General features: G+C 38.6%; 1 protein-coding gene across 3 annotated transcripts; it reads right to left on the reverse strand.

Moving 5' to 3' along the window:
• Nucleotides 1-1,276: 1,276 nt before the first annotated feature.
• Nucleotides 1,277-9,555, reverse strand: LOC149838205 (uncharacterized). Of its 3 annotated transcripts, XM_090006444.1 has the most exons (11): nt 9,113-9,555; nt 8,284-8,405; nt 6,244-6,688; nt 6,029-6,144; nt 4,608-5,430; nt 4,021-4,467; nt 3,682-3,870; nt 3,374-3,601; nt 2,949-3,279; nt 2,665-2,839; nt 1,277-1,953 (listed from the first exon to the last, which is right to left on the reverse strand). In XM_090006444.1, exons 1-11 carry the CDS (start codon nt 9,317-9,319, stop codon nt 1,485-1,487), a joined length of 3,552 nt encoding a protein of 1,183 aa, XP_089862570.1. In that variant the 5' UTR covers nt 9,320-9,555; the 3' UTR covers nt 1,277-1,484. The 3 variants fall into 3 exon arrangements, with proteins under 3 accessions (XP_089862570.1, XP_089862569.1, XP_089862571.1); XM_090006443.1 differs by having other exon boundaries at nt 6,029-6,688; nt 9,113-9,494; XM_090006445.1 differs by lacking the exon at nt 2,665-2,839 and having other exon boundaries at nt 1,724-1,953; nt 6,029-6,688; nt 9,113-9,494.
• Nucleotides 9,556-27,106: the final 17,551 nt, after the last annotated feature.

A 27,106-nucleotide genomic window follows, 5' to 3' on the forward strand; every position in this document is an offset into this window, starting at 1 on the left:
ATTAGGTGGCACTATCGTAACTGAAGGTGCCTACAAAAAAACTATAAAAAAAAATCAAATCTGATGTTTGTTGGCCTTAGGATATGCTACCTCAAGGGTTTTACCAACCGGAGGCTAGTGAATGTGCGGTCGGTGGGGGTGGTTTCCCTTGATATATATATATATATATATATATATATATATATATATATATATATATATATATATATATATATATATATATATATATATATATATATATATATATATATATATATATGTGTGTGTGTGTGTGTGTGTGTGTGTGTGAAAATGAAAACCTACAAAATGGACACCGTGCTAAATGAAAAATGATATTAGATTTCTGGTGTTTTTTTTTTAAATTCTGACCCCATAGATGTATTGAGCATGATTGATTTACTAGTTTGGAAAATTGTAGGCTGTTGATTTTTGAAACCTTATAAAAACTTATCCATGCATCGGAATCAAATGCTCCAAGTCATTGCTATAAAAACAAGCATATAAATCACATCTGTGCTGTCAAAATTTTGAAAAAACATAAAAAATCCTATAGCTTCTCTCATTTAGCAGCACCGTGCCCATTTTGTAGGTTTTCATTATATATATATATATATATATATATATATATATATATATATATATATATATATATATATATATATATAGAGAGAGAGAGAGAGAGAGAGAGAGAGAGAGAGAGAGAGGGAGGATTGATTGAATGAAACAGGTAGAGCATCTTTGTATATGGATGTGCTTGGTTGCGTTTGTACACACATGTTATGCCAAACTGTCCCCTTTGATGCTAAACGGTTTCTGAAATGGCCCCTTCACTTCCAAGGCAGTCGACCCATCAATCACTCAATCGCCAGAGCTAACCGCTTCAATTCTTCTCTAAGACGGGCGAGCTTCAAGCTGGTCACAATGCACCATCATTGGGAAGATGTGCCCCTGGCTGATTTGCGTGTTCTAGGGCCCAGGGCCCCTGAACACTAGTAGGTCTGATGCAACAAAGATTGTTAGGCAATGCTTTGTGACATCCAAACAAAGAAAAAAGTCTTATCAAAATCATGAGCATTATTAACTGGCTACTACCAAGAAGATTCTTCCTAGGTTGGCCCATTCATCAAGTAGAATTTAGTGGGGTCCTTATTTACCACCAAAATATTCCTCAACTTTTTAACACGGATATGTTGTAATGGACATCCATTTTTAAAGCAGTGGTCTAGCCAATTTTTCCATAACCATGTGCATAAGATGCAGAAAAGGAGAAGGAAAATATAGAAATAGAAACTTTATTGAGGTGGTGGTCCTGTCTACATTATAATTTACAAATAATCAGATATCCACACACCACTAAGGCACTACCCATACTTTATATTCTTGCACTTCATCCTATTTTTGACCAATTTTCTTCTTTACACAAAGAAACACCACCACTGGACAAGGCAAACCTTTACTCTTGTGAAAGCCTAGAGCTAACTTTTTTAATTAGCCATGCATGCATACCAAGGCCCATGCACAGATCTGCTGACCACAGCTATTGTTGCCAAGACCTCTGCTACATCCACTAAAGAGTCAGTAAGATCAGGTGCACCCACACGACAAAGTGCTGCCTCTGCTGCCGTCTTCCCTTTAGCACTGTTACCGGAAAGCACAAGCACTTTTAGTGCAGAGTGAACCACCCCCATGACCTTGGAGAAGACGGCATCTCTAGCTTGTAAGCTTTTTCCCAACATATTGATCATCACCTCCTTCCTTACTGCTATCTTGCTATCATTGCCAACATATTCAAAGCATGATGCCTCAAGAGACTCTGCAATTTCCAAGATGCCACCATCCTCCTGCTCCAGAAGATCGGAGAGTCGCTTGTAGGAACCAGACACTGCGCTTTCTATGCATGTACTGCTAGGAACAGGATTTTCACACAAGAGAGCTTGCCGAAGAACCAATAAGCTGCATATAAATGAAACGATAATGGGAGAAAATGGTTTTAGACACTGCATACACTGTAAGAGCTTAAATCTTGCTAAGAGGTGATAGAAACAAAGACAAACTTTAAGCATTCATCATTTCATGCTGCCAATTGAATTCAGAGATATGATTTGAATTAACAAAAAGGTGTAGGTAATTCTAGGAAGAAACTTCCACTAGATTTCATGATGACAGCAGCCATCTACCAAGACTCATTCTGTCAAAGATACAACTGGCTCAAGAAATCATTTTGCTAACATTAGTCTCAATATGGCATGTTAACACCTACATAATTGCACGTTTGCAGTCGCAGTTTGTCTATTGACACCTCAAGAACCTGATGTCAATCTTATATATGAATAGTAACTGGTCCATCCTAGACAACTCGTAAATGGACCTGTTAAAAAGGTCATAATTTCAGATGTTTTTTGCTCAATCTGAACTTACAGGCATTGATTGTGGCTTGCTCAAGAAAAAGAAAAGATCATGATCAAATTATTTCAATGAAAAGCACCTCATATTTTATAGTAAATTTTGGTGATAATATGAGCCATCAATTTTTAAAATTCTTTAAAAACATATCTAGACATAATAAATTCCTGATTGAGTATACGTTCTCCACAAAATAAAGTATTATTCTGTTCCCAAACTGGTTAGGACAATCAAGTTACTCAGAGAGAGAGAGAGAGAGACCTTGTGCAGATGACAATGATCTTCTGCAACTTGCTCTGAACTGTCCTAAGCCTTGCACTGTTGAGCTTAAGAGACTCTGGAAGCATACCCTCGCTGATTCCTTCAAAGCCACTAACCAGTTGAATCAATCCAAGTCTGACTAACACATCAACTCTATCTCCAGTGCATTCAAGTTCTGGTACAGTGCAATCCACATGCATAGACAAACCATACATGCTTCAGAACTTCTAAAGAAACAACAGATTATATCAAATCCCCTGACTTAGGTAAGGCATCATGTATACCTGATGAAGCTGTCACTTGCACAAGAGGCAACTTCCCATTAGACACAGCCTGGGTACTGCTGCCACCCGCACGAAGTGATGTTGCTGGAGGTAGGCCAACATGGCCAATCTGCAGTGAAGACATACACGAAATATGGTTGTTCCACTCTTGTTCAGCACTAGCACGGATTGAAGTAAGCCACCGCAATGTCAATCCCAAGGAATTCAATGCTTCCATGGGTGGTCCATAGCGATCCTGGAACGCCTTCTGAAGATACTCCAAACCATTTGTCCCACGGATTATCGGTTCCATCAGTTGTATCCTTGACAAGCTAATTTCCTGTTTAAGCATCTGAAATTCCAGGCAAAAAGGAAGGAAAGTCGGCCCTTCTTTAATTTCACCTAAAATGGATGACCATACAAAGCAACCTCAAATTTCAAAGTACCTGTATTTGTTCCAAAACAAAGCGCAGACCCTTCACTGTTGCAAGGACAAAGGAACTGTCTGATTCACTTTTTCCCTTGGCAATCTCAGCCAATTCATTCAATAAATTCTTGTGGGCTATTTTCATATCATTTTCTTTTGCTGGAGCTGAAAGTTTCTGCAGATTGATGAGAACATACTCAAGGATCCTTCCAAGATATGTCAAGTCATTTGTTCCCGATCGAAGCACCTGAGAAACACAATATAGAATATCAATGATCCACTCTAACTAAAATGTAAAAAAGAGTACATCAGTATTAGAATATTAACCTGTGAGAAGACATCTAAATCTATGGCTTCAACAAGTTCTTCCCTCCAACTATGAGGAGCAATAGCACAGAGTTCATCCCTAACCTCCTTTACTAATTCAACTATTCGACCATAATTTCTCCCATCTTGTTTCAAGGAGTTCTTAATGTCATCCCAGAAAACCTTCTCCATCATAGCTTTAATTCGTTTCTACAGAAAAACAAAAGATAGACAAATTGAGTGATGTCGTGGCCTATTATAATACCACAAACCACTAGCCCTTGCTAATATTCTTATTTCATTCCTTTTTTTCTGAAACTGAATTATTCTTGTTTCATTCATAACTTCACAATTACCGACCTGTACGGCTGTTTGAGCTTTGTCAGTGTTCTTTAGGCTATCAATGAATGCCTGGCCTCTTGCATGGATGATCTCATTCACAAGTATTTCATTCTCAGTTGGTGCCTTCTCACAGATTTGATTGACCAATTGACTACCCACCTTATGTGAGGATACTGATTCTGTTTCAGAGGTCTGAGAGGCTTTAAAAAGAGCACGGACCACACGTCTATGCTTTACGCCAGGTTCATCTGATTTACTATAATCAGATGGCAGAGAATGCATACCAGAGGACTTGGAAGGAGAAGATGAAACCTGCATAAAGGGGGAAACCAAAGGGCTGCCTTTCTCTCTAGCTTCAAAGAAACTGGTGCGTACATCTGAGAGAGCACTCTCCATTCGCTGAATTCCTGGTGCACCACTTAGATGCTGCACCTTATCACGCAAGAGTATCTGATCTTCTAACACCTAACAGTTACCAAAATCAAAGAACCATCAGCATTGCCATCATCATCATCATCATCATCATCATCATCATCATCAACATCATCATTGAATAAAAAACATGATTTAGATGAGACATGAAGGAAAAATGAATGAAAGCTTACCTGCTTCTTAACAGCTTTCATATCATGAGTAAGATCAGCCATGTCCCCATTAGATGTTAACTTGCATGTCTGCATCATTGACAGCTCAAGTTGGCAAGCTGCTCTAACCAAATCATCCTCAAGCGACCGAGCATCCTTTACCTTCCACACCACAAATCTATAAAGATAAGAGCACCATGTTTCATCAAAAGCTGCCAACTGGGACCTGAATGATCGTTCATGTGGCAAAGAAGACAAATCTTGACTCTGGTCATCAACCACTTCGGTTGGAGTTGAGTTCCTCACAGATGCAGAGATGCTTCTAGGACCATCTATAATAATCTTGATTAGAGATTCAAGCTCCCGAATAAAGTTTGTTGCTGCCTCAGCTAGTGCAACTTCACGCTCTCCCTGCCCACTGAAGACTGCCTCTGGATGACCCAAAATCATATAGGCACATAGAACAACTCGAACTGGATATCTCAGCATCTTAGTAACTTCTGGGCTGCCTTGCTCTCTACTAGGAGCCTTACCGGATGCCTTCTTCACCCTTCTGGTTTTGCTGGCACTGTTAGAAGTACTCTTCCTTCTTGGACTTACCAGGCGCTTCAGAAGATGACCAATATCTGTTGAATTTAATCGGCTAGCCTGTGAAAGCATAAAGCGGCTCTCAAAACGGTCCAGTAAAGCCTTAACGGTCTGAAGGGTGTGAGTTGACTCTATTCGGGCTGCAAGCTGCTCAAAAGGCATCAACCCCACAGACTTCTTATTGATGTCTAGTGCCAGGCATGCTTTGGCCAAAGCAAAGGTGGTTCTTCTCGATCTTAAGAACTGCTTCCAGCACCTAAACATGTTACCAACTTCACATGGATCAGAAACAAGTATTCCATGTATAAAGAGAGAGAAACAGATAACCAAAACATCATTTCAGTGAAAAGTCAAGAGTCTCATGCTCAGGCAGCCCAAAAACTCAGGAAATTTGCACGAGACTCTATGGAGTCTGATGCCAGAAAACGAGTAGCACATCTCCATGCCAGTTCACACTGACTTGATGTTTTAGACACACATTGTGTCTTACAATGGGATAAATGGTGGACATGAAACTGAAGCTTTTCATGAATACATGCATCTCCTCTGTATTTGCCAGGTTGCCCATATCCATGCCAATTGACCTGATGAAGTCCGAGACCAACACGAATTTAATCCAGTAAAAGCAGGGGAAAAGCATGACCACCACACACCCAAACTTGATCCAAGCAGATTCCAACAAGCTCTAAATTACCAATATTCTAAATTTTGGCATCTAGAAGATTGTGTGTGTGTGCACTCGTGTACATGCGCACATCTCTAGAGAAACAAACCATCACTGCCACTAATTTGATTTCTGAATCTTCTGCATGGTAGAAGAAAATTACATCAGGTTTGAATAGGTTGAATCATACCTTGCTAACTTTCTAGACAGAAAATCTCCATTTTTGTACATGTCAAGCCAATTTGTACGAGTAGAACTTTGAGGACTACCTCTATGCCTCAAGTATTCTGCTCTCTGTCTCCTTGCCTGCAGATATACCATAATAGGTTTTGCCAAAAAAACTAAAACTAAAATAAAACAAGTTCCAAAATACATTGAATAAAGCAACAAATATGCTGCACGTACTCTTTGAAGGCGATCTTCCAGCTTGTCTTTCAACTTCCTTCTTTCAATCTCACGCTGATGGTACACTGATTTTCCAACCCTTCGTGCCTGCATAAAAGTAGCCTGTGCACGGGTCTTCTCTGCTTCTATCAAGCCCAAGCGTTTCTTTTCCGCAGCAGCACGCTTTTGACATATTGCTGCATGAATACGTTCTTTGTACCTGTCCTGATTAAGCATCCTCTCCAACAGAGACTGAGCCATTCTCTCCTGAGCAGCAGCTCTTCTTTGCTTGTCTGCTTCAAGAAGTAGCATACGGTTCATCTCCGCTTGTTGCACTCGAGATTCAACTTTTGAGCCTAGCTCTTCACGTTCCTTTTCATAGCGCAACTGTACACCAGTCTTAGCAGCTTGCCGCAGTTCATCCAACCTTGCCAAGCGCATTTGAGCCTGAGCTAACATGCCCAACCTGTCTCCAGAGCATAAAAATAAGAGATATAAAGATTATCAAGACCGAAAGGTCCATTCCATCAAGTTCAGTGAAAAGAAGAAAGAACTTATTACAATAGGCATTAGATAAGTGAGTTTTATCATAAGCCATTTTGGTTTTACATCATATATATTGTTATTGTTAGCATCTTCAAAACCTCTGAATCAATTACGAACAATCCTTTTGACCACAAAAAAAAGCGAGCTAAAAGGAAAAAGAATAAAAAAAGAAACTTCTTGCTCATCTCTGTCTTCCTGCTTTCCTATTAATACACAAAATGGTGAAGAAGCAAACTCAATTGTGAAACAAGAAAGAAAATATAAAAATGTAGATTTTAAATGGATAAAAGGTAAATATGAAGCTTCCACATGTGCCTGTTATGCTTCGTTATCATGATCATCGGCCCTTTCCCATCTACATGGTATTTCTTCATTATTCATTAAATCTATTTAATAACAATATCAAGTCTTATTGGCCTTCACCTGCTCCAAATTTTATCCCATTACTGCTTTGAATTGGTGTTATTCAGCTTTCTACATTGGAAGAAACCAACTTAAATGGAATCCCCATGTTTCGGATATACTTGCAGATTCAAACCCATGAACTTAACTCTTACCAGTTTTGCCATGACAGCAAAACTGGTTGGCTCTAATTTTTTCCCCCAATCTTCCTTTTTGTAATTGTCAGTTTTCACATTTATGGTACTTTTCTCCTAAAATGTTAAACAATACTTTTATTTTATTTAAATGATAAGTTAAAATTTTAAACCAAGCAATGGAGATCCTACACAAAAATCTGCTCTGTTCACATAAAAATTAAATTATTTTCCCAATAAAATAAATTTCAAATTCAGCATTAACAGTTTATGATATTTCAAGGGTAACGGGATCGCCAACCAACTCCTAGTATTGAAGCTCTCTCCCTTTCTTTTCATTTCTTCTCATGCACAAAAGAATCTTGTTTATCTTTTGCTTCATGCAAGTCCTCATCCAGAACTTCAGTTAAACAAGCACTATATGTTATTTGAGAACAACGATGTCTATTGAATGCAAGTCTAGAATAAGCCATATGCATGAAAGCATCGTTATATCATGAGCACCACCTTAGAAAACTCATCAAAGTAATCGCTAATTCCTTTGGCTTTGTCTCGTGCTTCATATTCTTCAAATGATATTCACTTTAAGTGTTGTTCCCAAGAAAGAATATCAATTAATCTCTTAAAAGATATAAAAGATTTTGTTTCAAAGCAATAACAAAAAAAATAAACAGTGTAAACGACAGAACAATACACAAACAAGGCTAAATAAAATTACTCAAAACTGCCAAATTATTCCCAAAAAACAAGATGACATAAAAGAATTCAATAGAACAATATAAGCTGAAAATTCAAATTTAGAACCATGTACTATATCTGATTCAATATCAAAGAAAAAAAAGACAATTGAAGAAAGTAATAAAAATTACATATTTGTGCATGAGAGAAAATTCAGAGTGGAAAATTAATAAACTAGACATAAAACCGTGAAAGATGCAACCAACTGTTAAACCACTGCAGAAAAGCAGCAACAGTGCACCTCTTCTGCTCAGCTGCATAAAGCTTCGCTTCGAGCCGCTGTGCTAGATCTTCGTCCTGAGGCGACCACGTCGGACTTCTTGGTTTCGGCCTCGCCTTGCTTGACAACCACTCATGGAATTGCTGCCCAACAAAAACGATCCCGTTCAAAAGAAATCAGTCAAAGCAATCCTACTCTTTTCCAGTCCATCATCCCACAAAAACCAAATTCTTCTGAAAAACCCACAAGGATCAAGCAACAAGAAACGCGTCCCACCCAAAAGTCGCCGATATAAAGAGTAAACGTTCAAGAAAAACAACCCAGATCGTCGTAATTCAGTATCGAGACAACCCAATTGTGTACAAAGAAAGCAACAATTTTGAACCAAAATACGATTAAAAAACTTAAAAAGCTAAGAAAATCCGTTCGGCATATCAAGAAATCTAACGAAAACCAATATTTGGAAAAACTCAAAATTGACAATTCAGAACCAAATAAAAAACAGCAACACAACATGAAGAAAACCCATTTGGGTATCAAGAAAAATCATCAGACTCAAAAAAATCTCCGCTGAATTCGACATCCTAGAACACCCATGAATAAAAAAGAAAAGGAAAAAAATCAAGAACCCACACAAGGACAAGAACCAAAACTCCACGCAAACACAGAACGAAAGTTACAAATCCAATTGAAGTCTCTATATCGAAAACAAAAAGACACAATTCTCACCAAACTAAGGAAACAAAAGAGTACCCGAAAAAAGAAACCGAAATAGGTATACAGAAAACAATAAAAAAAATTAACGGAAAGGTAACGAATTCCATCCTCAGGATTGAAGAATCCGAAGCACCTGGCGTCGGAGGTCAGCCTCTCTGAGCTTGGCCTGGATCTCCTCGAGGCTGGTGGGCCACTTGGCCTTACTCTCCGGCGACTCAGCTAGCCGACGCCGCACCCTCTCCGGCACCGCCGGAGGCGATGCCGGTGAGTCTCCCGCCACCACGTCGAACGCGATCCCCGACAGCCTCCCCTTCTCCGGCGACTCCACCCCGGACGCCATCGATCATCAGAGAGAGAGAGAGAGACAGAGAGAGAGAGGATAAAAAAACAGCCAGAGAATAGAAAGAAAAGTCTGAAGAGACACAAAACGTTCTCTCCCTCCTTTCCTCAGCACAGATATATATAGAGAGAGAGAGAGAGAGAGAGAGAGAGAGAGAAACTTGGAACAAAGGAAAAGAAAGAGCCCGAAGAGCAGACGAAACGTTCTCTCACTGAGGAGCCGATGAGAGGGGACGCGTCCTTTCTCCGTCTCCGTTAAATCAATGACGTGGCTGACGGTGACGACCTCCGAAACTACCACGTAGGAATGCCGAATGCTCCCCTGTCCACGTCATCTCCCTCGTTTCAGTGGAATCGGGAAAACAAAAAGGACTCGTGGAAAAGATGGGAGGCCCTCTGCCACAAGACCCACCCTTTCGGCGTTAATTACTAGTATGCCACTCAAAGCAAATTATGTAGAGAATAGGCTTTTGTGGGTTTGGTGCAAGGATGTGGCTCTCATTATGGCCCTCTTTCTTTTTAAAATGACTTACATTGGAGTTGGAGTAATATCTAGAATATGAGAACTAGAAAATATGGGCGTTTTTAACATTTTTTTTTTTAAATCCAACCATTTGTATGTGCTTAGCATGGTGAATTTGCTAGGAATCAACCATTTGTTTGTATATTTTTTATGAAAAAATGTGATTTTTAATGTATAAATATTTACCAAGATTATGAGTTTTTTATTTTAAAGTTTCAAGAAAATTTATCAGATGATTCAAGAACGGATTCTTATAAAACCAAGCATGTAGATCACATCTATATGGGTAGATTCAAGAAAACAAAAAATTTATGAAAATCTGACTCAGTAGAACTAGAGGTGTCAACGGATAGGGTATGACTCGATCCCAACTTGTACTAAATCCGATAGATTCAGGGTTTGGTAACAAAGGAGTAAGTTCGGTTAACTATTTGGGTCAGACCATTGATGTCCGATTATTAAACGGGTCAGGTATGGTTTATGAAATTTTTATATCAAACCCATATCCAACCTGAGTTTCCATTAAGATTTGTAAATTTTCAATGTAAAAAAGCTTGAAAAATATTATTTTCCCAAGTCTGGTATATATAATCTTTATCGGATCTGAGTATGATTTTTCTTATGAAAGATCCTATCAGTTTGGGATACCCCTAAGTAGAACTTGAAGCCAATTTTGTGATCGTAAAGAGAATCTATAGGGTTTCGTGGAGCTGGATGTAAACGGTTCGGATTCAGATCTGATGTGGCCAATACCATATTCTATTAATCGGATGTTGGCTAAACAGATCCAAGTTTGAATGGTGAAAAGCTCATTCCGAATCCATTTTTTTTCATGTAATTAGATTCAAATATCCATCAAATCCAGATATTTGTCGCATTCTGTGTCAAAAAATCAAAATCATATCTGCATCTGATTATAATAGGATACCGTTTTAGCTTACCAAATCCAAATAAACGGGGTCAGATATCCAGTAAAATCTGATCCACCGACATCCCTAAAGTTCAATTCTACTAAGACTCTGTTTGGTATCTGGTAGCTGGGATGGGACTTGAGGATTTAGGTTTATATTTGGTAGTTTTACTTTTTTAAATGCATAAACTCTCTCCTGTTCCCAACTTTCAAACTGAAGGTAAGAGTGCGTTTGGAAGGTCTCTTTTTTACAGCGTGCCAAACAAAGATTTCTTGAAAAAAAGAGGTAGTGGGGCTCACTCATTAAATGTAAAGTCTTTCTTTTCCTATGAAAATCGAGTGGCATCCTTTCTTATGAAAGCACTTTCCTGCCCTCTTATGGATCCGCCAAGGGATGTGATGTTAACCAACATTGAAACTGAATCTGACTATGATTAGTCCATTCGGCAACAGAAATTAAATCTGATTAATAATTGGATTTGGATTCAACTTAGGATTTTACATCTGAATCTGATGAATATCTGGATTCAAAAAGATTTAATTATTACGCTTTCTTCATCCAAAATTTCAATAAATTTGGTTATCTTTTTTATAATATTACTTGTTTATTTATTAACATATCAAAATTATTTTTTATTAATTAAAAATTAAAAAACTTCACATCTGCGTGTCTTATTTAAAAAAAAAAAAAAATCACGAACATGATATGCATCGGGTCGTACCTTTATCTTTGTGTCATAAGCCATATGACATTTTTTTTATAGTCCATGGGAAAAATCCTCCATCATCACCGACAACACATTGGCTGGCCTTCGGTTGGTAAAATGCTTGAGGTCCCCCCTGCCCGCCGGAGTGTACACCCAGCTTCGACCTTGCAGCAAGGGATGCCATCCGTGCACTTCGAACTTGTGATGTCCTGACAATTTGGTGACATTTACAGGTTGTGCCTGCCAGATGAGCAGAGCCCAACATTTCACTTTCTACGCAGTTATAGAGTTTGACAGTTCACTTTCTCAAGAATTTTACGTTGGCTACCCATAAATCCAAGTACACCTCATTGGTACCAAGTGAAAACGGATCGGATATGGATCGGTTTATGCTTGGTTTGCATCAACAGTCATCCAAATTCCAAGAAAAAGTTGGTGTAGGAACAGTTTGGTGGCACCCTCCTGTCCTGTTTCATATCCATACCGATTAAGTCTGTGTCCAACATATTATATTTTGTATCCCCCTACCTGATCTATTTTGGAGCATACGTAAGTACTATTGTACAGATATATACGTAAGTTAAACTCAATTGGATCCGGATTTTGTTTGGTTTCTGATAGTATTTTTAAGAATTTTATATCCATATCCAGCTGGGTCCTACATCATACATCCATATCCTACACATATTTTGATAGGGACACTGGTGTAATCATGGTTTGGGTGAGTAATTGAACTTATCCGTTTTTGGACCTATCAGTGAGGCTGTCAACGTATTGAACTTTGACCACAATGGATAGGTAGGATCCGAATGGGCCCTTACTGGATGGCAGGATATGCTTTAGTGGGTCCGATTGGTGGGGTCCGAAGTTCACCCAAAATTGGTGCTGGTTTTCTTATTTCCTTATATTATATATAAGTTCATGAAATAAAAAAGAAAAAAAAGGGAAGAGGAAAGGGTTTAACAAAATAGCAAGCCTAGATTGTATCCAAGTTGACTCAACCTACACCTTACCTTACCTTTTCTTTTCGAGAGAAAAAGTTGAAGTTTCTAAAATTTTCTATTTTCCTTAAATAGTCAGATTCCTAAGGAGTGTGCTAAAGTTGAGATACTGGGTTGTGACAATGGATAGTTTCTATCTTTTTTTCTTTTTTCTTTATAGATAACCTAGGGATGCCAATGGGTCGGATCTAGACATTACCGAATCCGACTGAATCCGATCTTACTTAATTAGATTTAGAGATGAAAAAGTTAAAATCGAATCCTTATCCGACTAGCTTAAAACCCAATATTTGAACTTAATAAGGTTTGGGTTTTAGTTGGATTTGGTTTTTAATCGGATTCTGGTCGAGTTTCAATGTAAAACTCAATACTGAACTCGAATCCATTTTTTTTTTATAGGCAAGCTGGGGTTAGGCAGACCCCTACCAGTTATATATCTCTTAAGCCCCATGTGGCATAGGGATTCGAACTTGGGCCTTCAGCTTGGCAGAGGACCCCCCGCTTACCACATGGGATACCACCTCGGTGGTCCAAATCCAATTTTTAATCAGATCCAGATTTGGCTTCCGAATCCGAGTAACCAGATTCAGATTCGGGGTCGGATATCGGGTAACATCTGACACATTGACATCCTTATGATAACCTGAGAAAAAATTTGCCATTCCAACCAAGTTTATTGACATAAAATCCCAGACCCCCCTTATCTACCAAGGATTATACCTATCTTCAGTCTCATGACAAAGGTATCTCAGTGTTCCGGACCGCCATGTTTTTCACCTTTATCGCTTCTAAGCCCGTGACACTAACCATGCCATAGCTTATGAAGAAGAAACTAGTACTAAAAAGCAAAAATAAGGGTTTTGTGGACCAACTTGATTAACAAAGAAAAGAAAGAGATTTATTTATTTATAATTAATTACTACAAAACTTTAAAAACAATAATTTATAGTTGAATGTGCATATTATTTAGTTGGGAACACTATATTGTTTATTTTTTAATCTTTCTTTTAGTAGATCCTACACTGCATATATGATTTACATTATCTGTTCAATAGAAAACATTTTTTTGGAAATCAACGGTATACAATGTATTGAAATTTCACAAATTAAAACAAAAATCATGTGGATAAAAACACAATTCAAGCTAGGGCAGGAAATTAAGGATCTCTGCTTGTTAGGCATGATAGATGGACCTGTCCCAGTGGGTTTGACACATTTAGTTGGTAGTGTCAGAACCACAGTGAACCTTACCTAGACCCAGTTTAGGTTTCTTGGATCCGGATGTGACTTGAATGAAACTCATTTACATGCAAACTTTAAAAACCAGGGAAGGCCAGGTCATTGGTCTGATTGGATCATATTATATACATAGTTTTAAAACCCAGTGACTCGTCGCAACGAACCACATATACTCATGGGTATCGAAGTCATGATGTCCCAGCACTTGATGACATTCACAAGTACCTCCGACCATATGCGCGGAGGCCTTGTGGGTAATTTGGTTCATGTTACACTGTATGGAAATTGAGAATTTTGTTTTGTAAGTTACTAACCATGACAGTGACAAAATACCATGTAATTACAGTAGGTGATAGCTGCCTACCACTTTTTTAGCTTACCCCAGCTTATTCGTCTTTAGAAGGGTTTTTCTATTGTTTCTAAAATCTGACCATACAGATGTGATCTACATGCTTGATTTTATACGAATCATTTCTTGGATCGTTCGATTCCGACACATAAGTAGGATTTTATAAGATTTTAAAATCGACCAACTACAATTTTCAAAAATATTCAATGATTAAAAAATCATATTTTTTATTGAAAAACATAATCCAAGTATCATTCCTTAGAAAATCAACCATGCCAAACACATCTGCAGGGTTAGATTTGCGACAAAAAATCCAGAAACACCTATTCAGTGGTGACTAGGCTAAAAAGTGGTAGGCGGCTATCATTTTTTTCTATAATTACAAGCTAACTCAAAACCAAACATGATATTAGAAATTACAAGATGTCGGCTGAACGCGACCTTGCAGTATCTTTTGGATTTTGTGAGCGAGTTCCAGGGCTTGCTTTAAGTGTCTGATCATGTGACACAGGCCAATAACATGACAGCATTCCATGAGCCCCACAACAACAGAATGCAGACCCCACACAGAATGTTGTTGTCTTGTGTCACATAGGCATGCACTTAAGCGATCATGTATTCCTGCTCTTAGGTTTTGGCTTGTTCTTATTCTTAAACCCCACTCAGCCTACTTAACCCTTGAGTTTTTCTAAGATCTAGAACTTTTTAATATTATTTGAAATCAAGATAAGATCTTTTTAGGTGATTTATGAACTTGATGTTACGTGATGAATTATAGCCTTTCCTCCCCTGGAATGTGGATGATGTGAATCAAAGAAAACTTTCAAATGTATGGAATCACCATATAATCATAGTGACAAAAGTTAAAATTTGCGAAAATCTTGGGTGTCAAAAACTCGGGAGATTTTGAAAATTTTCATAAATATCACATTTTTGGCAAAATCTTCGAAATAAAAAAAATAAATAATATATAAAAAACTAAATTTTATAAGAAAATATAAATAAAACATATTTAAAAATAAATATCTCGCGATAAATATCTGCTAAAACTTTTATCGTGCTATTTGTCACGGTTTGAAAATACAAATATTGCGAGAAATATTATTGCGATATTTTTTATAAATCTCGCAATATTTGTTACAAAGCATATAATTCCATGAACGAGAAACCTCAAGACAATCCTAATAAGGAAATTTTGGTTATTTATGGTTTCAAAAAACCTTGCTTAACAAGGCTGAGAACTCTCCAAAAAATCACAATTAGCAATCAGCAGTTCATGGATTGTTGGACTTGTAATGAGAAACTAAAATAGGACTGCATGATTCACTCGTATCAAACCCACTTGAGTCCTAGATTGGACCCAATCCATATCCAATCTGCTTGGATCTGGATTCAATTAAGACCTATCTGGATATCATCAAAAGTTTTGGGCCTCTCTCTCTCTCTCTCTAAACCCCCTTAATGTTCTACAAGTTTCTGAGATGTCTGGATTCGTAGAGCTTTGGCTTGCCGATTCTGTGCCAACCAAACAAGGTAGTCATGAAAGCTAGGGGTTCAAACAGATCAGATACAAGTCCACATCATGGTTGACCGGCATCCAAAATCTAACTGTAAGCAATAAACCCAAACATGGATCTGGATCCTCATAGCATCCAATGAAGTAGAACTGAACTTGACCATAATTCTAGATATGATATTGTCGGATCCAGGAAAAGCTGGGAACACCATTTTGTTTACTTAGATGCAAAAAGAAAAAAGAAACATTGAATTTGATCTGAATGAAGATCCATATCCAAATCCATGAACTGCTGAATTGATGGATCCGAATTGATCTGACCATGCATTTCAAGCTTATCTTTAAGATCCATATCCCAGAATTGTACGTTCAAACCAGATCCATTTGCACCCTTCTCCAAAATCCTATAAAATTCCTTTAAAAAAAAAGTGGCTAGGGTTTTCTTCAATTGCTCATAATTGAATGGGCCTAGTAGCAACACATCACACTTGGCTGCCCATGTGTATTTTTGTGGCCTTTGTACCTTCTAAGCTTTTTGGGTCAATTGCTTTGGTCCCCATTCCTGATCCTCCCTAGGATTTCCACTCAACTCAATCCTTTTTCTTTTTCCCTTTTCCATGGATCTACTTTGGGCAATGGGGATGTAATTTTATTTTATTTTTCGACAAAGAAAGCATTGATTCATGGAAATATCGCAGTAATATCATGACATTATTTAAATTAAGTGGTGTATTGAGAATATCACAATATTTTGTGGATTTTATGAGTTTCTTAAACTATCAAGTTAAAATTGCAATATTTCCAAAATATTGCTAAAATTTGTGATTGTGGTATAATAATTTTAAAGGCATGTAATTTGGATCTGAATCGGGTCCATTCACCACTTGCAACAATGATGTAGTCATTTAACTGGTAACCGTATATTGGTCAGGTGCAACATAGACACGTACAATAGTTATGCATGTTACCAAACATACCAAACAATGCAAAATAATTGGTGTTCATGTCTTTGTCTTGGGCAATCAATGCAATCAATGGATGGTCCAGATTCACCAATGTTATGGAAACCATAACTTCCATATCATGGTGGGCCCCGTAGGGTCATGAATGAACAAACGCCATCCACACATCAGCCAACATCCATTTACGAATTCGACGAATCGACGGTCCGGAAAAACAGGGAATCCTTTTCTTGGTGGGGGCTATGAAAATGAACTTGTTCATGAATTGACAAATTCCCAAACGTGAATTTAACTCGTAATAAATTCCATTACCAAACACCAAAGGGGTTAGGTAGTTGGAGTGAGCTTTGGCTGTTAGACAGGCAGTCAGGATTCGACTCCCACGGGCTCTGGGGGTGAGGGTCCTAGCCATGGTGTTTTACGCAACCGGATAGCGATGTCTGCAGACTCGGACACGGTTTCCTCGGGCAAAATATGAAAAAATAAATCCATTGCCATCAAACGGCATGCGAGATTAGAGGCATGTTTGAAATTTCTGAAAAATTAGGTTCACATTTTGAAGTAAAAATAACAATCAATGTCAATGGATCAGGTTTGGTTTTGGATATTTAATCAGAATCAGTGGACCATTATGGATCCTATTACCTAAATGGTTAGGATTCAGCTTTAGAAACATTACATCTGAATCCGAATCCGAATCCGAATCGGAATCCGAATATGAATGTGGCTAACATCCAAATTGAAGTATATGTTGGATTAGGTTAAATAAGCTTATATAAAGCCTTAAGATATAAAAATTAGAAAATTATGGGAATGTATAGGACTTTTAGAAATCAGAATACACGAAATTAATATATGTAAAATCAACATATGATATTTTAAAATATTGGCCATCTTCCTTCGGGTATTTTTGCCTGATCTTGAAAATATCGCAATAAAATCGCGATATTTTCAAAATATTGCAACAATTTGTGAGTATGGTTGGTGGTAATGACTAATAAAGCATAAATCCAAATAAAATATAAGTTTTTGTTAAGTTGGGCTGCTTACTTCTCTTCTTCCTTAAGTATCAGTGTGGACTTTAAGCACAGGGGCCCCACCTAATGTTGACACGCGGTTTCCAACAATTGGTGCGACGTATAACGGGCCACATACTTCTGGTGGGCCTCATTTGGGGCCGTGCCCTACCACAATAGGGTCACCACTGCGCTGGCGAATGATGCTAAGAAATTGCCACCAAGAAAGGAACATAATTACAGGAATGCCACGATAAGTCACATAACCAAAATACCCCTACAAAAGTAGGACTGTTTTAGAGATTGAGCCTCTCCTACGATAAGAGTCACAATGGGCTGTGAAAAGATCAGGTGCAATATGATTGCACAAATATTTGTGCATTAAGCACATGATCACCCTGAGATGCGTATGTGTGGAAATACAATAAAAGATAAGATTCGGAACAAGGAGATACGTAAAAAGGTAGGCGTTGCACCCATTGAAAATAAGATGAGAGAGAATCGTTTACGATGGTTTGGACATATTCGACGAAGGCCTAATGATGCTTCAGTTAGAAGGATGGAGAAATGGGAAAATATATTAGTTAAAAGAGGTCGAGGTAGGCCTAAGAAGATATGGATGGAGGTGATAAGAAAGGATATGAATGCTTTGAACCTCACCGAAGACATGGCATTGGATAGAAATGAATGGAAGAGAAGGATTCATGTGGAAGACCCATAATGATTTTCTTTGTTGGTTCATATCGCTGACCCCAATTGTTTTGGGATGAAGGCGTAGTTGTTGTTGTTGTAAGCACCTGATCACCCTCCATCTTGGGAACAGGGCCTGTCAATTGTGAGGCTCAAGACCTCATGAAGGGGATGCACAATTTTTGTGCAATCATATTGCACCAGATCCAGGACTCCACATGGGTTTTTCTCATCTGATAGGAGCCCCTTGTGAATGTGTCACCGAGTTGGCCGGATGTCACAAGTTCAAAGCCTACTGGCGGCGACTCTTTTAGCATGATCCAAGGGTATACTTCTCAGTGAACTGAAGGGACCTCAAGGATTTTACCAACTAGAGGTTAGCCAATGTAAGGTGGGTGATGGTTTTTTTTTTTAATTTATCTAAAATAAAGAGTAGAAGTCAAGAATGGTTGGTGGATGATGTAGGGAGGCAGGCAGATTGGTTATGGACTGGATCAAGCCAAATCTGAAATGACAACAATAGTTTTGAGTCTGAATCATATCCAATGAGGCATGATTGAACCTGGATTCAAAGTATACATTTTTCTGCATAATCAAGAAAAACAACTTCACTCACAAGTAGGGCTGGTAAAAGAACCGAGCAGCTAGTGACTCAGCTCGTCATGAACTCGTTCGTGATTGGTTAGTATAGCTGGTTAGCCGAGCCATGAGCAGCCCATTTAAGCTTAAACGAGTCGAGCCTGAACACAAGGTGTTCAGCTGTGTTCAGGCTTGACTAGACTATAGATAAAAATTATTTACTTTTTATGTATAACATATGTAATAATATAATATATAAAAAGAAGAATCAATAAAATATGAACTGTTAATTATATATATATATATATATATATATATAGGTGTAATATATGAAAAATATATATTCAATGTATAAATAACATAGAATGTTCATGTATCGCCTCATTCATGAACAAGCTTGGCTTAAACACAAGCACAAGCTTAATCTACTGGTAAATGAGCCGAGCCCGAACATGCCCACAAGCTCATTGGTGCAAAGATCCCACTAGATAGTACACCCAGCTTTGGCTCACAGCAAAGACTGAGCACCATGGGTTCCAATTTTGTGAGACCCTACAGATAGGTGACATTTACGTGTTGCCGTCACTAAATCAGTGGACCTAAGGATGTAAATGGGTTGGATCCAGGATAGTGGTTTTCCAATTTTTGACTAATATGGATCTGTCTTTTTATATATTTAGCTACCTGTTTGCATCAAGCCCTTGTCGGTCGAGTACAAATTATACATGACAACACTGGATCCAGCAAAATAAATAATTGAAAAAAGCCCTTTACATATAAAGCAAAGCAGTCAGATTCGTGAAACTAGCTGCCTACATCGATCCATGCCAACTACTACTTACAAGGCTTTTAAAGGGTTCTTTTTCATGTTTTTCTCAAATCTAAATTTATCGGAATAGACTCTTGCATCAATCAATTCCGACACGCAAATAGGTTTTTATAAAGTTTGAAAATCAATGGTGTAAATTTTTATAAATATCATAAATATTAAATGCTTAAAAAATCATATCATTTTATCAAAAAATATGATCCAAGTATCGTTTCTTAGCAAATTGATGTGCAGTCAGATTTGAGAAAAACAACTCAAAAAAAAACCCCTTCGCTTGTAGTAGGCTGCTAAAGGCACATAAGGCCATAGGCAGCTACTCCCTTCTCTCTCTTTATATATATATATATATATATATATATATGGAGAGAGAGAGAGAGTTGCCAAGGAAAAAACCAGAAAACTTGGTTGGTGGATGAGTTAGGTTGGTTTCCATACTGCCAAAAGAGTAAGGCATGGTCAAACATAGATTTTGACCTTGTTGGCTCCAGGGTAGGGATGACAGTGGACCGGGGTGGAGACAGGGGACAAGGTCTTCACCCCAGTCTCGTTTAAAAATTTGCCTTCAATTCCTGCCTTCATCCTTTCACGGGTTTTGATTTTAACCTCCAACCCTGGTTCATTCTCCGTTTCATGTTCTCTATACTCAGTCCGAACGGGGCGGGGCTCTATTTTTCTGATCCTTTCGTCACTGTCGCCTTCCGACATTAGAGAAAGGAGAGGAAAGAAATGGAAGCAAGAAGAGATGAGAGAAAGAGTTTTATGTTGGGGTTAGAATATATATATATATATATATATATATATATATATATATATATATATATGAGTATAATAATAATTTTCTTAACAGGGATGAGGTGGAGACAAGAGTAAGTCCATCCCCGCCTCTCCATCCCCGCACGGGTTTTGATTTTAACCTCCATCAGGGGTCGACTCTCCATTTCATGTCTTCCATCCTTGGTCCAAACAGGGCGAGGCAGAGCCGAGCCCATTTTTCCCGAGTCCACTGCCATCCCTACTCTAGGGCTGGCTCCCATAGCAGGTGGGTTAGACCCAACTTGGTTATATACTTCAGGAACTTGAGAGTTTGTCACGCCAAGCCTATCTTTGAGCATATAAAGATGATAGGGTCAATTTTTATGGGCTCAAGCTGCTGGGTATATCGGGTCTGGTCAATGAACTTGGGATCCTACTTTGGCCCAGTCCAATTGTGCGGATCTGGTCCTTGGTGGGGACCACCAATGAGTTGGGCTTCATCATGAGTCGAATCCAGTAGCACCATAATCTGATCCACTAAGTGTGTCCAGTAAGCATATAAGATCCGAATCCCTGTAAGATACGGATCTGGTTTGTCTAATCCGTTATTGACCTGGATCCAAAATTTCCCAACAACCATTTTGAATATATAATTTGAAAAATGTATTCACTATATCAGGCTGATCAGATCAGACATTCTTCTGGTTTGGTTTTTGCTGGGTCAAGCATGATCCAATTAAATTATTAGACCCAACAACCTTAAAGCACTTACCTTAAATAATTGTAGTTTTTTTCTGTTTCTCTTAAAAGTCAGAAACAGAATCCAGCGGCGAACTTGTTTACCCAACTGCCTTTAGGCACTCCATCTAATTAATCATATATAATTTATATTGCGACTATGTCACTTAACACCAACATGTCTTAAACCCAAGGTTTGGCTTAGTGGGATTGGGCCTTGACCGTTTGACAGGCTGTCTAGGTTCAAATCCAATAGTCGTCGCGCCTCCCTGCGTCCTACGGTCGAAGGGTAAGCCCTCGGAGTTTTACGCTGACATGAACAGAGATCGTAAGTACGCCCGGCTGAGCCAGCCTGGCTAGGTCTCTGCACCTAGCAGTTTGTTTCAAAAAAAAAAAAACACCAACTTGCCTTAATCAGTTAATCTGATTAAGCTTATAATTAATTTCCATTACGTCACCTAACATTAACACGCCTTGTGTGGGGAGTGAGATTAGCAGATTGTTCGTACACGGCATCTCCTCACGACACCCTTCAAGATCTTTTGTTAGTGTGGTGAGAAAAGGCACCTCTTAGGAATCTGGGGGTGTTTGATTGCACGAACAGAACTGTGTAGAACAGGCCTGTCTGGACACTGCTGGTCGGGCATATAGGTGTCCTGAACAAGTCAGGTTTTATCCCAGGTGTTCTATCTTTTTTTTTTGGCTTTTATCCTAGGTGTCCTAAACACCACTGTTCCAAGAGAAAGGGTGTGTTCAACGGGACACTTAAAAGGTGTCCTACCGGACGTGTGTTGCCATTTGTGTCAAATGTGTGGAGCACAGACAGCGGCTACCTGCGAACGCAACTGTCCGTACAGTCAAACCCTCGTTTGAATGCCTTGGATCTCTGAGATCCACGGACACGCGGATCAAGGCATGGATTCTTTGAACCCTCGCTCAAGTGGATATCTTTGGATTTGATTAGAGATCCCTCAGATCCGGATTCAAACGCAACCTTAAAGGTTTTGTGGACCATGATATGAGACAGGATCCACAAAAGATGCTTATGTGCTTTCATCACATAGGGCCACAGATATGGAGCATGGACCTCAATACGAATTGGTTACTTATACCACATGATTACAAATATTTTCTTATTTTAAATTCCCATGAGTTTATTGCGGGAATTTTGTAGTGAAAAACCCGATAAGTTTGCAAGAAATGGAAAGATCTTGCTCACTCTGGATTTATATCTTTTGTTTTGCTAGCCCCAATGTTATCAGTATCGGTATTGGCCCTGAATTGTTTGGCAAATGATTCAGTTGCATAGACGATACGGATACTCAAGTTAATCGTTCTGTATCGGCCAAAAAATAATAAAAAACATTACTTGTCAATCAAAACGTGACACGTGTTAAAGTTATTAAAATAATATTTAAAAACTTAATTTTTAGTATTTTTATATTTATTAAATAATAGCCGATTCAGGAGTGATACGTATCAATTTTCTGCCGATACGATACGGCGGATACAGGCCGATACTGACAACATTGGTTAGGCAGAGGGAAAACACCCCAAGACGACCTCGCGTTGGCAGGCCTCCGGTTGATGAAACTCTTGAGGTCCCTCCAGCCCACCAGGAAGTATACTCAGCTTCAACTCAAGGGACCCCGCTCCCCTGGGGTTTCGAATTTGTGATGTCTGGTTAAGCTGGTGACATTTATAAGTGGCTCCTACCAAATGAACACCCCCTTGTGGGCTTTTTATATCTTTCTTTCACTTCTACATGTTCTCACTTTTTCATATTATTAAATATATTTGTGCCAAGATTTTCGAGGGTGTTTTCTCATAAAAAAAATTATTTTTCCAATTTATTGTAAGATTTTTCCCTGCTGAGAAATTCCCATAAAGTGATTTGCAACTAGGCTTCAACTTTAATTAAAGGGGAAGAAAAGTGAAGGGTTGAGTGTTCTTCAGGTAGATGCTTCAATTAGTTGAGCAAGGGTTTGTCTGATTGAAACCAGATCCTTTCTTAAAGCTGCCCAATCCTTGATCATGATCGGAGAAGGAATCAGTAAGATAAAATTAGAGATGGCAGTGGATCAGGGGAAAATGGGGCCCCGCCCGCCTCACCCCGTTTGGACCCGGGATGAAGGATATGAAATAAGGATGAAGGTTAAAATCAAAACCCGTGCAAGGATGGAGGCAGGGATTCAGTTACGCTTTCCCCGTCTTTGTCCTTATCCCCACCTTGCCCTGCTCCATCCTGTCCTCAACCTTCTTTAAGGATGGCAATGGACCGAGGGAAAACAAGGCCCCCCTCGCCTCGCCCTGTTTGGACCGAGAATGGACGACATGAAACAGGGATGAAGGTTAAAATCCAAACCTGTGTGACGATGGAGGTCCAAATTTTGAGATGGGGCAAGGGTGGAGACCTTGTCCCCCGCCCCTGTCCCTAGATAAATTTGGGTCAGGTTGTTTTGTCATTAGTTTGTGTGACTAATATTTTTTTATAATTAAGGAAAACCGACACCAAGAACCGGATCACTTAATGGGCCCACCTTCCTACAAAGTAAAACTCGGGATTGAGGACGCGACCACCCAGCCTTATGTGCCCCAACTGTAATAAAGCAATGGTAGCCCTCACGCACCAACGAGATTCGATCTTGGGCCTTCCTCTTGACACAGAACCCCACTGACCACATGGGTAACCATGACGGTAGTGTTTGCATGACTAATATAAAAAAAAACACTAAAAAATAAAACCTTGAATAAAATGTGACTTCACATTGAATATAGAATATGCATGTTAGTTAAATATATTCATGGACAAGTTAGAGACATACATTTGTATATTATGTCGATTTTTGCTATTAATTGTATGAAAACTATGTAAGACCCTGATCTTAAAAAGGTTATGATCCATAATTTAACAAATTAGAGTTCACGTCGATGCGAGTTAATATTATTTTGGAGAGAGAAAGCTGGGGTTAGGCTGACCCCTACCAGTTATACAATCATATACCATTGGGATTCGAACTTGAAACGTTCCAACATAAGGTGACGTGCACTAACTGCTCCTGCCAGACAAGCTGAGCCCCAGTTGGTCATGCTGGTTAACATATGAGGTGGATATCCTCATCCAGGTCCATCTATACTCGCTTTTTGTAACCAAGTCCATTTTTATTAGGAATCTTTATCTGGATCCAAAATGTACTAACGATTTTGAATATGATTTTGAAAAAATAATGTACCATATCAGGCTGATCCAAGCACACATTCTTCTATTTTGGATTTTTGTTGGGGTCAAAGCTTGATTAATTATAAAACCCAAGCCACCTTTAAGCATTTCCTTTAATTAATTGTAGTTTTTTTTTCTTCTCTAAAGTCAAAAGCAGAATCAACCAGAAGCAGACTTTTTTAATCTGCCACCTTTAAGCACTTCATCTGTTGAGCATATAATTTAATGAGTAATGCTAAGGTGCTCCGGGACTACCCACTCCCACGGATTAGAAATCATGGTTGTAAGTTGTATCTTCTCAATTAAACTTTTTGGGTGTACTCAACATAGTAATTTGATAAGAATCATGCTTTGGATCATATTTTTTTTTTGACATAAAAGTACTATTTTTTAAGTCATGAAATTTTGATACAATGTAAGCCATTGATTTTTAAAGGTCATAAAAAACATACATATATGCCATAATCTCATGATCCAAAACTTGTTTTCTACTAAATAATCCTTATAGATCATATATAATATATATAGGGGTCTCATCAACTGAAAAAGTTAAAGAAATTTGACAATCTAAAGCTTCTATTAGGTGGGAGTAGGTACTCTGGGATCACCCTATCATTCTACACCTTATCATTCTTATAATTGGCTGGTAAGTGTTCAAGCTTGGTTTGTTTCTTGTGTCAAGCCAAGCCAAGATTGAGCTCATCAAAAGCCCAAGCTAATTGAGCTGAGCACGAGAAAACTCATTTACAAAAAATTATATTTTTCTAAAAGTTGAAAAGAATAGAATTTGGACACTAAACTTACTAAGCCGAGCTCAAACCAGCTCATTTACTAAACAAATAATTGTTTCAAACTTGTAAGCAAAGGATTTGAACCCTAAACTTATGGCTTGCAGGCCAACCACTTCAACCATATTCATTCTATACTAAAAAAATATATCTGAAGTATATTTATTATTACAAGCCGAGCCGAAACCAACATTGGTTGCTCATGCTCTAGCTTGTTGAGCCTATTTCACGAGATCGAATGAGCTCTTTACAACCTTACACCTAATGCTAGGATGTCATGAGTTCGACACCAGGGTGTGATTCCTTTCCCGAAAGGCTGATGCGATGCGGAGACTTTCTCAATGGGCAAGAGAGAGGTGCCCATAGGTTTTAGACTCGCGAGCAATGTTATCAGTATTGGTGTGTACCGGCCAATACACATCGTATATCGGCAAAAAGTCAATACGCTGCAAGCTTGAATTGGATATTTTTAATAATATAAAAGATATCAAAAATATTTTTTAATATTATTTAAAATTTATTTTAATGGTTTAACATGTGGCACGTTATGATTGACACATAATAATTTATTATTATTTGGGCCGATACAGAACGATTCACTTGAGTATCGTATCGGCCGATACCGAACAACATTGTCACGAGTGGGGGCTGGAAGTGGGGATGAATGAGCCCATCCCCAACTGTCTTGCACGGTGGTTTCCTTCATCACGCCTTCTCTGGGTGTTGAGATTGACAGATTGTTCATATCATGTTAGTTTTTCTTCATCCACATCCAAATTGGCTTTGGATCCAATAAGGCGGTATCTAGTTATCTGATTCTGGTAAATAGCTACAAAAACATGTTTTTTTATATGAAATTTAATAGGTTTCATGAGTCTTGATCTTGTGTAATCAAAGCATAATCCTACATAAATCCATAAGGTTGTTGCAATATTTGAGTTGGATCTTGATCCAAATTCAGACCCATGTTTAGGGGCCTCGTGCTCTCAAGGGCCTGTGTCATTGGTGATCCCCTGTGTGGTAGACGAGCCGTGAAGGTAGCCTTGAAATGTAATTCCTCTCGGTGGGCTGGCTGAATCCTTTGCAGACGGCTTAAATACGCAACTGGGTATTGTAAGTGGCAGGGTGGCCTTCAGCCTCTTGTCGCAGCAAGACTGAACCATGCCCAGATCCATTTGTTTTTGTCCTCATTTATGGCATGTAGGAAAATGCTGCATGCATCTGTTACAAAGGTAAAATCGAACTTTATGACCATGGGTTTGTTCATTTTAAGGTCAAATTAATCTTGAATGAGATAGCCATGATTGGACTTCTATAGAAAGGGTAAAACAGTAATTTTATTCAAACATGAAGAAAAGTTGCTAGAGGGACTTTTTACAAGGGTAAAGCAATAATTTTAAGGCATCTTTTGTTTCATGCAACTTTCATGAGAAAGTGTTGACTTGGCATCCCTCATGTAATCCAGGAATGAAGCAAATATCTGAAGTGTCATGTTTACACAGCTAAGCCTCAGCTTTTTTTGAGCCAGGATCAGGTGCCATCACATGGCACACTTTGATTGTGCCTCTGCACCTGGCTTCCCTCCATCTGCTTTTAGGCTCCACAACTGACAGACTGTCAGCCAAAGACGCAGGGCAGCACAGAGGCACACTCAAAGTGTGCCATGGCACCTGATCTTGGTGCTTTTTATGTGTAAATACATTTATAACTCTCTCCTGTGAAAAGCTTTTACATAGGTGACAGGATTTTTAGAAAATCATGCTCATTCTCATGTCCTTTAAGTGGGAATGAAACAAAAGAGGCCTAAGGCATGAGTTAGTGCTAACCCACAGACAACCTTTTACTAAGGGCACACAAGAATTGGACCAAAAAGTTGGGTAAATGTTTGAAAAATTCTCTAGAATTTTCCCAAAAATGATATGCAAAACTCTTCTCTTCTTCATACACTACTTTTCTCCTAGACTTGGA

This window comes from Nuphar pumila, chromosome 5 (assembly GCF_984573655.1).
Source record: "Nuphar pumila chromosome 5, dmNupPumi1.hap1.1, whole genome shotgun sequence".
In the NCBI taxonomy this organism is placed as follows: Eukaryota; Viridiplantae; Streptophyta; class Magnoliopsida; order Nymphaeales; family Nymphaeaceae; genus Nuphar; species Nuphar pumila.